The sequence below is a fragment of the Dromaius novaehollandiae genome, chromosome 9, assembly GCF_036370855.1.
Source record: "Dromaius novaehollandiae isolate bDroNov1 chromosome 9, bDroNov1.hap1, whole genome shotgun sequence".
In the NCBI taxonomy this organism is placed as follows: Eukaryota; Metazoa; Chordata; class Aves; order Casuariiformes; family Dromaiidae; genus Dromaius; species Dromaius novaehollandiae.
In genome coordinates, this window is record NC_088106.1 from 32,792,891 (window position 1) to 32,806,428 (window position 13,538).

Below are 13,538 nucleotides of genomic sequence, written 5' to 3' on the forward strand. Positions count from 1 at the left end.
GGAGCAGGCAGAGGGGGAGGGGTGTCGCGCCGCCCTGTCTCCGTTGTTGCGTGCAGAGACGCGCCGGCTGATTGGCTGCGCCGCTGGCGGGGGCGTGGCGGCCATTTGGCGGGCCGCGCCGCGGGGATGGCGGCGGTCGTTACCACAGGCCTGGGGCCTACGTCCTGCCGCCTCTGCGGCTGGCGGGAGCGGGCCTGAGGCGGGCGCTGGGTCCCGAGCCCTAGGCTGTGGGGCTGGCCCCACCCCCGGTGCCGCGGAGAGAGGCGCCGGCAGCGCTGCGCCAGCCGCAGTTGCGGCGAGAGGCTCCTGCTGCCGCTCAGGCCCGGGCCGCAGAGCCGCAGCCTGGCGGCGTTTTTACTTCAGCTCTGCGTCTTCCTGCTGCACGAAACCTGAGGAGGAGGAGGAGGTGGCTGCGCAGGTAACGCCGTACAGGGCCGCGCAGCGCCCGCAGGGGCAGCGGCGCGGAGGGGCCGGGCGGGTGGCGCTGCCGCCGGGAAGGCGCTGACTGGGAAATGGCCCGTCGCCTTCGAGCGCGACACCGGCCGCGAGAGACGCGGTGGGGCGGCTTTAGCGCTTCGCCTTTCAAAGCCCTTACCTCGTTTCTGGAAAAGGTGTCTGCGGAGCCCTCTGTGCTGTCCTTGATTTCTTCCCTGTTTGCAAAAGAATGGCCGGCCTGGATCAGCTTGCTTGCGCAGCAGTTACCCCGGGATTTATCTGCTCTTTTGCAATGTCGAATATAAAGTATTAGATGTGACTGTTTCTGTGACAGCTATGCTCGCGTTGGTTTTCGGCTGTGCTGCTGCAGTGGCTTGCTCCGCAAGCTGCCTGCATTAATTATATGTTCTTCCTCCATTTCTGCCCTCTTTATTCCACCACTCTGTTTCCCTTAGACTTTCACTTATAAAATTCCTCTCCTGTATGCCTATCTTCTGTTTTCTGCTATTCATTAAAATGCCTACCTTCTGTGGTGATTTTTATTGTATTATAAGATATTGCTATGTTAATACTGTATTTGCCATACTATACTAACCATTCTATTTTGGGATTCTGACCCTGTTCTGTTCCCAGTTTGCATTCATAATCTATGTATGAAGTCTTGAGTTACCTGTTTTCTTTGGTTTACGTAGACTTAGAGGTAAAGCTGCGTCCTTCTATGTGCTGGGCCCTGGAAATATTGATATATGGGATCCCCTCTTCATGTAACCCTCTCTGCACCTTCATTTTTCTTCTCTCACTCTTGCACATTCACGTCTAGCCTGCCTAGGGACTTTTTTTCTGTGTGTATATATACAAATTGAAATTGCTTAGTCCAGGAACGATTAGGCCCTTTTGCTAAACCACCTGTAAAACTGGGTGTTTCAATGTTGTCTAACATCTTTTCTCAAAATGATTTGTTTCATTAACAAAGGAGTAGCAGAACCAATAAAATTGACTTTGTGTGATTTGTCTCAGTGCTGAGTTCCTATGTGGATTATCTAGGCAACAGTGAACTAAAGTTACAGCCTTTCTCTCAGAACAGCCAGTTATTTTTATGGCATTTTTAAGAACTTCACGGTTGCTGTAACTTAAAATAAGTGTTGTCCTTTTTGCTATATTGGGGTCTGTCTTTGTATTTTGCGTTTCACGGTATTTCTGGGCCAAATGAAAAATCCTGTGAGGAGAGTTGGTGATAGAGAAGTTAGAGGATCCTTACCACTTTGAGTCATACAAGTCATAGTGGAAGAGCCTCAAGTATTGAATGTATTGGCTAGTTCTTTGCTTATGTTAGCAAGATCAAAAAATATTTTGATTCTTTAGTTCCCATTTAATTAAGGAAATGAATGAGGAAGGACCTTCTTTCTGAAGAAGACCCTCTGTTGATCCGTAGGGCAATGTTGTATTTCACCTTCAGAAAATGATGAAATTAAGTCTGTATTAGAAGTGGCTTTTGAAGGACATGCATTTACTGAATAATCGACTAAATGGAAGGCTTAAGTCAGTAACTGTGAGAACATTTGCCAAACATGAACATAGGTTATAACTACTAGAAAACAAATGTTGGAAGAATCTATGCCTTCCGCCTCTCTTCTCTTTACCTTGTTGCTATCCATTGGAAATACCTCCTACAATTCACAGGAAACCACTGTAGAAAACAGTGATGTAGTTTGTCAGTGAATTCTGGAAGGACTTCTGGACTTGCAGTGGAAAACATAATTTCTGGAATTGTAAACAAAAATAACCATTCAAGCAGACTTCTCACATATAGCTACCCTATAAAAACATCACTATAAAACAGAGCATTTCCTGTTATATTCATTACAGGAAGTAAAATATACATTCTTTTTATTTTCAGGTACTGACGTTGTATTAGCCTTGTTCCTCTACTTTGAGTCAACATGGCGAAGAAATCGGAGGCTCCACTTTCCTTAGCTGACTGTCTATGCCAAATTTGCATGGAGATCTTTGTGGAGCCTGTGACGCTGCCATGCAATCATACCCTTTGTAATTCTTGTTTCCAACTGACAGTTGAAAAGGCCAGTCTTTGTTGCCCTTTCTGTCGTCGTCGAGTCTCTTCTTGGGCAAGATATAATGCCCGCAGAAATACTTTAATCAACTGGGAACTCTGGGAAAGGATTCAGAAGAATTACCCAAAGGAGTGTGAGCGCAGAATTAATGGACAGGATTTGGAAGATGAAAGTAAGTAAAATGTCACTTGTTCCAGGATGTCTATGTGTTACCAAAGTGATTAGTATTAGTGGACTTTGGATGTTGTGAAATAAGAAACTATGCTTAGACAATTGTGTTATTGCTAGAAAATGCTAGAAAGTGTCAGAGCTCTTGTTTAAAAGGGGCTTACAAGGCAGAGAAATGACTGTGCCTTTTTCTTTTCTATTATAGAGAGGGTAAGTTACTGTCTGATCTTTTCTTAAGTGGATGTTTGTTGTTTTTTTTATACAAACCACTGGTATATGGCTCACTGTCCTTGTAAAGACTGTAGTTCATTACTAATACAACTTCAGCTGTAAAACCTGTGTAAATGAAGTTCCAGAGTATTACTTATTTATTTTTCATCACTAACATGTAAGAGAAGTGATGAAAAATGTTTCAAGTCTTAGATACTTCAGTTTATTAGCTGATTAGAAATTCCAGGGCTTCAGTCTATCTGGGAGTCTCTAAAGATGCCTAAAATTGAGATGTGAGACAATAGGAAGGAAATCTGATCAACAGCTTGCAGGAGGATTTTATTTTTCTTTAGTCTTTTGTAGACTGTTTTTAAATTTAACATCTTTTGACAATTAATATTGCGGAGAGGCTAATTTTGGTGAGGCAACACTTTCTTTCCCCACATCTCTCCTTATTCTAATATGCTCAACAGCAGCACTAACAATGATTGCTTAACACAAATCAGGGAGCAACAGATGTGGTAACCTTGGAATTTCTCCAGTAAAGTATGAACAAAATGCATGCCCAGATTGTTCTTGGTGGTCTTCAGGTCTGTTGCATTAGAATGACTTAGGACTGAAAATCCTGATTGTTTCAAAGGGCTAATTTGTCCTTTCAGTGGATTGTAGCATTCTACCTAGGTATGTGTAACACAGTCAGAATATCCTTGGAAGAAAACAAAAGATTAAAAAAAAAAGTGTGAGTGGTTTTGTTTTGTCCTCCTTGACTTTATGATGCATTGATCTACTTGCAGTGTTACAAAGTCTTTTTAATTGCAGAAAGTGAAGGACATACTTGCTTTATACAGGGCTTGGAAAATACTGGCTATTCTTGTTACTTAGAACCCACAGGCTTTTTTTTTTTTTTTTTTACGTAAACTTGATTTAAATCAAATTATTCATGTAACAGCAAGGAAATTTTTTTTTGGTTAAAATTTTTTGTTGTTGAATGTCATGATCTTGCTTTCTTCCTTTCTGTTTTTTTGTTTTCCTTTTCTTCCTCTCCGAATTAGTCTGTGTGTCCCAGCCACAACATCAGCTGAGCAAGCCTGGGGAACTGAGACAGGAATATGAAGCAGAGATTAGCAAGGTAAGTCTAAAGAATGTTTTTTGAAAGTATAAGTGTTTTGTATCTAGTTATTTTAATCTGAGAAGTGCAGGATGACTTCATTAGCTGTTCAGTATTTTTTTTTTTCCTCATTTTCTGTAGCTGATACAATGGTGTCATATATTTTCTAGTGGCTGTGGCAGCTGAAAAAAGCTCTTTTCCTGGTGGTTCATTTGTCTCCCATTAAATCCTTTAGGGAAGCTATATATGCTGTAGTATGATGAAATGGATCGAGGAACTAGATCGCTCCCCTGCTTCACTGTCTAGTCCCCACAAACAGTTGTAATGATATTTAGAGATACTTAAATGGAAAGATATGTAGAAGGGCATTGTTGCTGCAAGAACACAGTGGTGATTCCCTAAACATGAATTAAATTTTATCCTTTACTGAAGAGACTCTAAGGAGGATATATAGTCACAGTATACAAAATCCTCACTAGAGAAAAGAACTTGATATCACAATGATCTTTAATCAAGCACACAGAGACATTAAACTTAACGGCCAGAAACAAGCCTGTCATGGACGGGGGTTCCATGTCCACTTATGAATACTGTGCTCTGCTATTGGTATGTTATTTGTGACATGTGAATACTATTTTGGAAGGAAAGAAGAAAGAAAGGGCAGGGAGAGTGCATGTTTTTAAGTGGAGCATACAGTTGTTAACCGTAGAAGACGACAGTTATTCTGCAGTTCAGACACAGTTGACATAAGCTGGAAGAAGCAGACCTTGCTATTTATTTAGCTATTTGTACTGGCACAGAGGACTGTGTTTTCTGACAGTAGTTTCAGCTTGTGCCAACTTAGTGTTCATCAAATTGCAGCCTCCCTGTCCATGACTTTAAGTCGAGGTTGAAGGATGAACTTTTTAAGGCCTCTTGCTCTTCATCCACAGGCTTTGGGACTCAAAACTCTTATCTGCTAACTTTTTCACTCAAGCATGTTATGCAGGAAGTGAGGTCAGATAACTGGAACGATTTCATTTCAACTGAGCCTTTATTCTTTTGTTCTAAAAAAAGTACAAATGGCTATACTGGGTCAGACCACAGCCTCTATAGTTCAGTGCCTTTTCTCTAACAGTAGCCAAAAATGGTTGTCCAGAGAAGACTATAAGAATCTGTTTGTTTACTCACAGATCCTTCTTCATCCAATTCAGACATGGTGCTAGTAAGAATTTCGGTTGGAAAGAGCATCAGAATGCGCCTTTTCCCTAAAAGCGATAATGTTTGTTGTTACAAGAGCAAGGGGAATATGTGAAGTAGATGATCGTTGGATTCTCTTTTATGATAGTTATGGGATGAGATAGACTGTGAACAACAGCATCAGTGGATAATGGAGAGGGTGCTGGAAAAGCGGTGAAATATGAGGGGTATGAGGTGCTGTTAATAAGATTTAGATATAGACATTATACGCATATAATTTTAAGCAAAGTCAAGCATAATAAAGCTTGTGAAGTGTTGCAACTGTTGATGCTCTTCTCTAGAGAAAGCTTCCAGATTCACTATCCAGTTCAAGAAAGTTTTATTCATTCTTTGAGTACTTCTCTGTCTGTTTTGGAGTAACTTAAGTGATTTCTCGAGTGGATATCGGAAGGAAGGCAGGCAGGTTCTCGCCCTGCTGCTTTGGATTTTGCATGTTCCAAGAGAATATAAGTGCACAGAAGAGATCTGTACCATCTTCCAGACTTCTGCGTTAACATTTGAAATTATGAATACATAAACAGGTTGAGCAACTGCTGCAGTCTAACTCTCTTCCAGCCTTAAAGAATCTTAATTTGAGTTTCTGTGTAGATCCATGTATTTGCAGGTCTCTAATTGTTGTTAGTAACATTCATTTACTCACCTTTTGAAGATGCATTTCATCTTGCTTATTAGCAAAGTTAATAGTGTAGTCTCACAAAAAAAGAAAAGAGTAGGTAACTTATCAAATTGAAGAATGAAATTGATACTATGCAGAGGGTCTTGCATCTTTGGAGTGTTCTGTAATTAAATACTAAATTGTTGAAGTGTACAGAGTGTCTTTGTGAATAGTGGATCGTTCACATTTAATAAGGGTCACGTAGGAGGTTCTGCTCTGAAGTGTGGTCCTACAGTAGTAACTAGTGCCTTTTTAAAAAAAAAAATCAGGTGGAGGCAGAAAGGCGAGCACATGAACAAGAGGAGAACAAAGCAAGTGAGGAATACATTCAAAGGCTACTAGCAGAAGAAGAGGAGGAACAGAGATTAGCAGATGAAAGGAGGAAGGAATTGGAGAAACAGCTAAAGCAAGATGAAGAGCTGGCATGGCAACTGAGTAACAGTCTGGTAAGTTAGGATTAAGGATAACATTAGAAAATGTTCATTTAGTGCAAGCAGCTTAGATTTTTCAGAGCAAAAGTCAAAATTCTGAGTAATTTTAAACTTTTTTGAATTGTAGTTAGAAGCCGTTGTCAGCCCTCAGTACTCTAAAATCCTTGATTGACCACTAGTTTTTGAAGAACCAGTTAGAGGGGGGACTATCCTAAACATTTCAACATGTTTAATATGTACCTGAAATGCCTGCTAAAAACTTTCAGGGTGAAAATTTTTTCAACATTGTTTTTCTCCTTTTCCCCTTAATTTTAAAAATACTTATTTGGAAAAATATCAATGTCTGTAACCTGTACCAAGAAAAGGAAAATGCAATTACATTTGAGAAGGTTTAACTTGCAGTATTTTTTTGCTCCCTGATAGTATTTTCTTATTCTATCCATGACTTCCAGTTTTGTGAATTCCTTGGACAACAGTAACCAGTCTGTGACAGAACTTTTCCAGTTTGTGTTTAGCTTTCTTTTATATAAAGCTATTTTTCCTTTTGAAGAATGAAGACGCCAGAGGAAGTGGGTTCAGCAGTCCTTCACTGGCAGGCAGTTTCTCATCTGAAACATCTCCAGTTAATTTGTGCAAGATCAAGAACAAATCAAGCAGCTCTGGAGACATTCAGAAGTAAGTGATCCAAGTTTCTGTTCTATAATTATTGGTCTGTTTCTTGGTATACTGCATCTCTGCTCCATTTGCTTCCTTGGAATCTTGCAGTCCTACTTCCCTGGATATTCTGGGACAAATGTACGCTGTTGAATGTTAAAACATTTCCTCGTAGGATAATATGTAGGACAAGGGAAACACTTGCCTTGCTCCTGCTATTTTTGTATATCAGAGTGAACCTGAAGATCCTGCTTGAAAGGAACTCGCACTTCAAGAAAAATAAATTTTAATAGGTATACTTTTCTTTTCTTTTCTTTTAAGGTATCTGTCTTCAAAGTGTCATCCTATGTTGGGATCAGCATCACGCGCTAGAACAACAGAAAGAGGCAGGACTGACCCTTGCTCTGTGGTAACTAGAACCATTTTTTATAAATTTCAGCATTAGTAATTACAGATTTTTTTTCCTGCCTTCCTTACAGTAATGCACATCATCACTGGGCAGTAACTTTCCCTTTTTGAACTACCTTCAGTATTCATGGTTCCCAAAAATGGAAAGGGAAGAAACCATGCTTGACAGTCAGCAGCCACACACCTACAGGTTATTTAGATAGTTACCTTGTATAACTAAGCAGAGGTTCCAGTTAACTAAACCTTACAGTTGAGAAGAACTTTGAAGTTTAAGTCTGTATCTTGTGCAGTATTTGTCTGCCCCGGATGTCTGGGTTTTCTCAATTCATGGGTTATCACAGGTTCACAGACAATTTTACTTCGAGTTTTTCCTCTAGTTCTGCAGCTTTTTGATGGTTTCAGTAACACTTACCCCTCTGGTTTTGGAAGGGCATAGTTACTATTTACATAAACTTCTTCAGCAAGCTCTGGCCTGCAACTGATGGCTTATAAAACTCAAATGATTCTAGAGCTCATTGGAGGAGGTTGAACTGTGACTTATTCACCATTATCCACCTGTCTGTATATGCCTTCGTCTCTTCTGTTAGGTTCTTGAAGAAAATGAGCATGCTAATACCTGCAATAGTTGATTTGAGTCACTGATAAGAGAGGAGAATGCTGCAGTTGCTTTTTTCAGTTCTTTAGCTAGACTTTTCTGTAAATTGTTTTAAATATTTATTTAATAGCTGTGGTTTTTTAAGGAAGATAATCCAAGTGAATATCCCAGAGTAGTCAGTCATGAGCAGTGCACTTAGAAGAAATGAAATTTGCATTTTATTCGTATGCACTGGTTTTTGATAAATTCATTTTATTGGGGTGTCTCTTTTCTTCAGGAAAGCAATAGCAATGAAAGCAGCAATTCTGTGTGGCAAGACGATCAAGAGGAAATGCCAACACTGTCTCCACAGCTGACCAGTGTGATTAAAGATTGCAGTGCTAACGATTCATTTTTAGACTCATGCATGAGCTATTTAAGTGCCTCAGCTTCAGTGGAATTCACCACTGTCAAGCAGGAAAAAACATCAGGACCAAACTGTGCAGGAGATGAAGTTCCAAATGCACTTTGTGAAATGACAAAAGGGGAAGGGTCTAGAACAATACTTCCTAGATTCAAAGGAGAAGCAGATGGAATTGAGTTGGACAGTGGCAGTTTAACACATGTAGAAAGCATAAACCATGAAAACTCACCTGAAATTACTACTTACATTCAGTCAGCAACCAATTCCATGGTGTCTGATAGCAGAAGTGTAATTCATGGTCTCATGAAGGTGGCTGGAAAACCAGATGAAGAGGAAGAAGATAAAGTAGAGAACCCCAAGGAGACTCCAAAAAGAAAGTTGGAGGAACCACCAGCTGAAGCAGTGATTGACTTGGGCTTGCTTGATAAGAGGAGGAGAACTTTTCTAGAAACTTCAGAGGACCAAGAGGAGCAGATAAACGATTTTAATGTGCAAATGCAGAAAGCCTTTGAGCAGGAGCTCTATGAAAGGCGTGTGCAAGAGGAGCAGGATAGGCTCTTGGCTCTGCAGCTACAAAGACAGATCAACAAAGAGGAAAGGACACTTAATCGACGGAAGGGCTCTCCAGATGAGTACCTTCTTCGCACCAAACCACCTCAGTCTGTGAAAGACTCTCCTGCTAGAAAGGGAAGTTTTAAAGTGGCAAAGGACTCAAAGCTATCAAAAAACCAGGCTGAAACAAATCACCGCAAGATTCGGAAAGGTTCTTGCAATGAAAACTGGCAGTCCCCTACCAGAGTCCGAATGAAATCACCCAGCATCAAAGGGGGAAAAGTTTTGAATTGTGTTGTTAATACCAGTGACTCAAATGATATTTGTTCATTACCGAAAAATAAGCAAAAGACAATTCTTCAGATGTTTAAAAGATCTGTTGCAGAGTAGATAAACAGAACTGTGGAGGCATGGTGAAATGAACAAGAATTAAAGCCATTGTAATGCTTTTTCTTGTGCTAGGCAAAACTTCCTGTAAAAGTTTTAAAGTTGATGGTTTTGAGGCGGATCGCTTTGGGCCACAAGAGCAACCAGAATTGTGTTGTGCACTTTGAGAAGTTTTAATAACATATGCCCCTAGACCTTAACAGTTTTAATTGGTCTTTTGATTACAGTTTATTTTCTAGCACTGTTTTTTATTTACATAGTTTTGAATGTAAATGCTGTTTAAAAACCAAAATAACTTATAGTCTTATCTTAGAATGAGAATTTAGAGCCTTTTATGGGAAAGATGCACATCCACTGGAGGAAGCAAACAAAAAAATAGTTCACCTCTCCAGCTGTCTGCCAGCTACAAGGTTAAGGCTTCACTCAGCACAACCACAATTTTGTTGAACTGAAGCAAGTTACTGGAATTTAGATTGTTTGTTGAATGGCATTGTTTGCCTGGCAGTTAACGAGTATTACTGGACAACCGGCCTTGCAGACCCACTCTCTCCCTCTCACTTTAATACACTGTTATCTTCATTTTAAACAGAGGGAAGACTAGTGCATCCTCCCACTACCAAAGGGAAGGATCTTTCATGGATGACTAATATAAGTGGTTGTGGGCTTATATTTGCCTCAGTTCATAGAGGTCGCTTCTGCAAATCTGACATTCAGTGTAGATAGGAAAAACATACTCTTGTTTTCTTATTGCTAATGCTCTGTAACTATATTGTTATATGATAATATTACCTATATTTACTGCTATCTAATTTTCCTTCTCAACCTGGTTTGAGTTTGATTAAAAGCGTGTAATATAAAAATAATTAGGCCAGGAGACAGTTCCAGTGGAGAAAATAAAGCCAAAAGGGGGGGAAACAACTGAAAACATGAGTTGCCAGTAGTGAATTAACAAGTACAATTAAGGATTTATTTAATTCTCAGCTTTACTTTAGCTATGGTGGCTGAGTATAACTGTTCCCTGTTTTTTTTAGAGTCTAACAAATACTGTCTTCCAGTTGGGTTTAAAAAGTAACATTATTCAAGTAAATAATTTAGACATGATGCTTGAAACTTGATGTCTGAAAAGTTGAGGTCTGTGAAAAGTGGGTTAGCTGCACTAGCTAACTAGTTAGTCAACAGCCTAAGAGTTCCTATTATATTTCTTTCTCTGTTGTTATTATGAAACCAACTTTTGGCCTTTGTGTTTTGTAACAAAATACCAATAGTTGTGGTTTTTTTTCCTTTTTGACTAAACGTTTTTGAAAGAGAGCAAAACAATCTGTGTTGAAATATGTGTGTTGGTCACTGCAAGTTAGCAAATGTTTCAAGTGTATACTTATTTGGACCTCATCGAAGATCTGTAGATTTTTTTTAACTCAGTTCTGGGAAATGTACAAAAAAAATGCAAAGCAGTAACTTCTGATATTTTAAGTTAAAAAAAGAAATTTTCTTGAAAGCGTGAACAGCCTGCTAAGCCAAAAAGTGTGGATTTTTTTTCCTTGTTTGTTTTTAGTAATTTATAACAGAATGGTGGGTTTCTCGTAAATAATTGGCCTATTCTAAGACGCTTTTTGAGAAAGTTACGACAGGTGACCTGTTGTAAATCATTCACTTTTCTTCTGTTGTTGCTGCCTCAACCATTGTGCTGGAAGCCTTTGTTCAATATAGATCTGTTTCTGTGCAATCCTTAAGTTTGTTTGGTTCGTTTTCTATTCCACTCATCTTACCCAGCCAGCCAAATAGATCATCCATTGATTAAAGTGTTTCTTTAAGGCAGAGGTACTGACTGTTTTCATGCAAGTGATGCTTGGCTCTTCCAGTCATGATAGGCATATAGTAAGTGAATTCTCCATTTTCAAAACAGATGGGGGTGGAGATGTTTGTTCTTAAGCCATTTATTCAGTCCCGGTTTACAATCAATTTCTTGAGTCCGATGTTCATTTTTAACTTGTGCAGATACTTAGTTTTTTACTGTTGTGAGCAAAACAGTCTCTATTCCAGGACTTGCTACGTAATTTATTGTCAATTAAAACAAACTTTTGATCACCGATCTGAGTTTTGAGGGGAAAAAATGTACACAATTAAACACTTAGAGAAACACCTTTCCTCCCCTTTCCCCAGGCCCAGCTGCTTAGTGAGTTTTCCAATACTTGCTTCTTCAGGCTTCTCAGTCTCGCTGTTGCAGCGTGGATCACTGGTGAGCTGCGGTCCCTCACAGGTGTCCCTCTGGCATGGCTTGCCTGTGGGCTGTGGTCCTTCAGGAATGTCCCTACTTGGGCATGAAGTGCCTCCTTCCAAGAGCAGGTCTCCAGATGTCTCCTTCATGTGTTCTCTGCATGTCTTCATGTGTCTCCAACCACATTCCTTCACCTATCTCCTCATGTACCTCCTCTCCTAGAGGCTGCTCCTCTTAAATACATTTGAGCAGAGGCGTGGAATGCACCTCTGCTTTAAGTTTTGGCTCAATGTGTTGGGTTTTGACTGATGCGGGCAGTTCTGGGCCTCCTTCCACACAGGTCACCCCTGCAGCCACCTGCTACCACTACCCTGCAGTTATTACCAATACACCTGTCTGTGGTTTCAACAGCTTGACTTCTATGGTTCTGTCAGTATTTCTGTGCCTCCATAAGGGTTTCGGATTTTTGCCTTCTTAATCGCTTCTTTTAATGTCTAGCATTGAAAGAGTCTGAATCCCTGGTATTTTGAGCTGCTGTTCGTTCATATGTAAGAAATAATCTTAAATGTATTACAACTTCTGACACTCTAGTTAATTACTGTATTTTCCTCAGATCTCACTATCATTTTACTCCAATACAGCTGACTTTGGAACTGTTTTCACAGCCAGGTCCTGGTATTTGATACATACCCCATGAAAAAGAGCAAGAGGAAGGGGGAGCATGTCTGATCTTATGAATAAATATCCAAATGAATGCACAAGAAGTGAAAGGAATGAAGCTGAAAATGAGAAAAAAAACATATTTCTATGTGTATAGGTATATATGTATATACACCCATATATGGAGATTTCACACACACCCCTTACAGTCTCAGTCTTCATTGGGGTTAAACAAGCTATTGTTCTCATTGTTTTGGAGCTAGCCCTGTCACTGTAACAGGCTGACACTGAGTAATACATACTCAGTCATAAAGGAGGAATTTTGTTTTAAAAATGGAATATCTGAGTTTATTAATTTGGCAGGATTCTGCAGTCTAGCTGAGAGCACATTTCAACAAGATGCAGTGAGCTACGCTAAGCTCTTGGCACTTGCACCAACTTGGGCCCTCACCCACTCTCTGCGAACTAATTCAGTAGTTCAACTTCTTTTAAGGGTTGTGGGGAGAAGAGGGGAAGTGTTAAGGGAGAAGCAAGTCTCCCCCTTTCTGGCAGAAATGAGCCACGTGCACCTAGCTCAGCTGCATATGAAACCATGTCCTAATATTTGGAGTTGCCTTATTTAACAGCAGTTTCATTCTCTTGCTCCGTAAGTCATTTTGTACATTTTTTTTTCCTTCTAGTGTGTGGGTTATGTGATTCTCCCACATAAGTCTTGTGAAAGGCACTAACCTAATGCCAGTTAGAAGCTGGATAAGAGGTTTTAGTGTGTGGTTTTTTTTTTAATCATACTCTTTCACAAACTTAGTTCCTTGCAATCAATGACAAATGGGTCAGTCTGCAGCTGATTCCATCAAAAATAAATACAAAAATTACAGAAATCCATTTCAAAGATCTGAATAGTACATGGCTATATATTGATATTTATTGGTGGAGGTTGAAGGGTTTGGGGATTATTTGTATTTTTCCAGCTTACTGGATTTTGTCCTCTTAGTGTAAGAATGATCTTTTACATTTTTTAAAAAAGACCCAATCAGCTTAGAAAAGAAAAAAAATCTATCTTTTGATTTCACATGCCCTAAAGCTCAAGATTTTTCTTTGTTCTGCAATTGCACCTTTCCCAGTGTCTTAGAATTCACTTTACCTTTGGTGTGACTGGAAAAAATCACCCTGCTTTGTAAAATGAACCCTTTTGTGCAGGCAAGTTTTGCGTGTTTTGAGTGTTGCGGGATGGATAAAAGCAAGACTGAAAAAAAACCCCTCGATTGTTAGCTAAACAGCAACCTTAACGGCAAAAACACACAGACCCTGGAACCTGCACCTGGGAGCTGGGTCCCGGGGGGTTCCCGCTC

General features: G+C 39.9%; 1 protein-coding gene across 2 annotated transcripts; it reads left to right on the forward strand.

Annotated features, from left to right (window-relative positions):
• Positions 1 to 65: 65 nt before the first annotated feature.
• On the forward strand, positions 66 to 11,131 carry RNF168 (ring finger protein 168). 2 transcript variants are annotated; one of them, XM_026110652.2, is made up of 7 exons: positions 66 to 418; positions 2,333 to 2,676; positions 3,935 to 4,011; positions 6,154 to 6,330; positions 6,866 to 6,990; positions 7,291 to 7,378; positions 8,250 to 11,131. In XM_026110652.2, the coding sequence occupies exons 2-7, from the start codon at positions 2,376 to 2,378 to the stop codon at positions 9,315 to 9,317; spliced, it is 1,836 nt and encodes a 611-aa protein (XP_025966437.1). In that variant the 5' UTR covers positions 66 to 418; positions 2,333 to 2,375; the 3' UTR covers positions 9,318 to 11,131. The 2 variants fall into 2 exon arrangements, with proteins under 2 accessions (XP_025966437.1, XP_064373230.1); XM_064517160.1 differs by lacking the exon at positions 6,154 to 6,330.
• The last annotated feature ends 2,407 nt before the right edge of the window (positions 11,132 to 13,538 follow it).

Excerpts from the sequence above, each read along its gene's own strand:
- RNF168 (XM_026110652.2), top strand. The coding sequence starts at position 2,376 with ATGGCGAAGAAATCGGAGGCTCCACTTTCCTTAGCTGACTGTCTATGC. Across the intron at positions 2,677-3,934 it reads ACAGGATTTGGAAGATGAAA|TCTGTGTGTCCCAGCCACAA; the intron begins GTAAGTAAAATG and ends TCTCCGAATTAG. Across the intron at positions 7,379-8,249 it reads GGACTGACCCTTGCTCTGTG|GAAAGCAATAGCAATGAAAG; the intron begins GTAACTAGAACC and ends TCTTTTCTTCAG.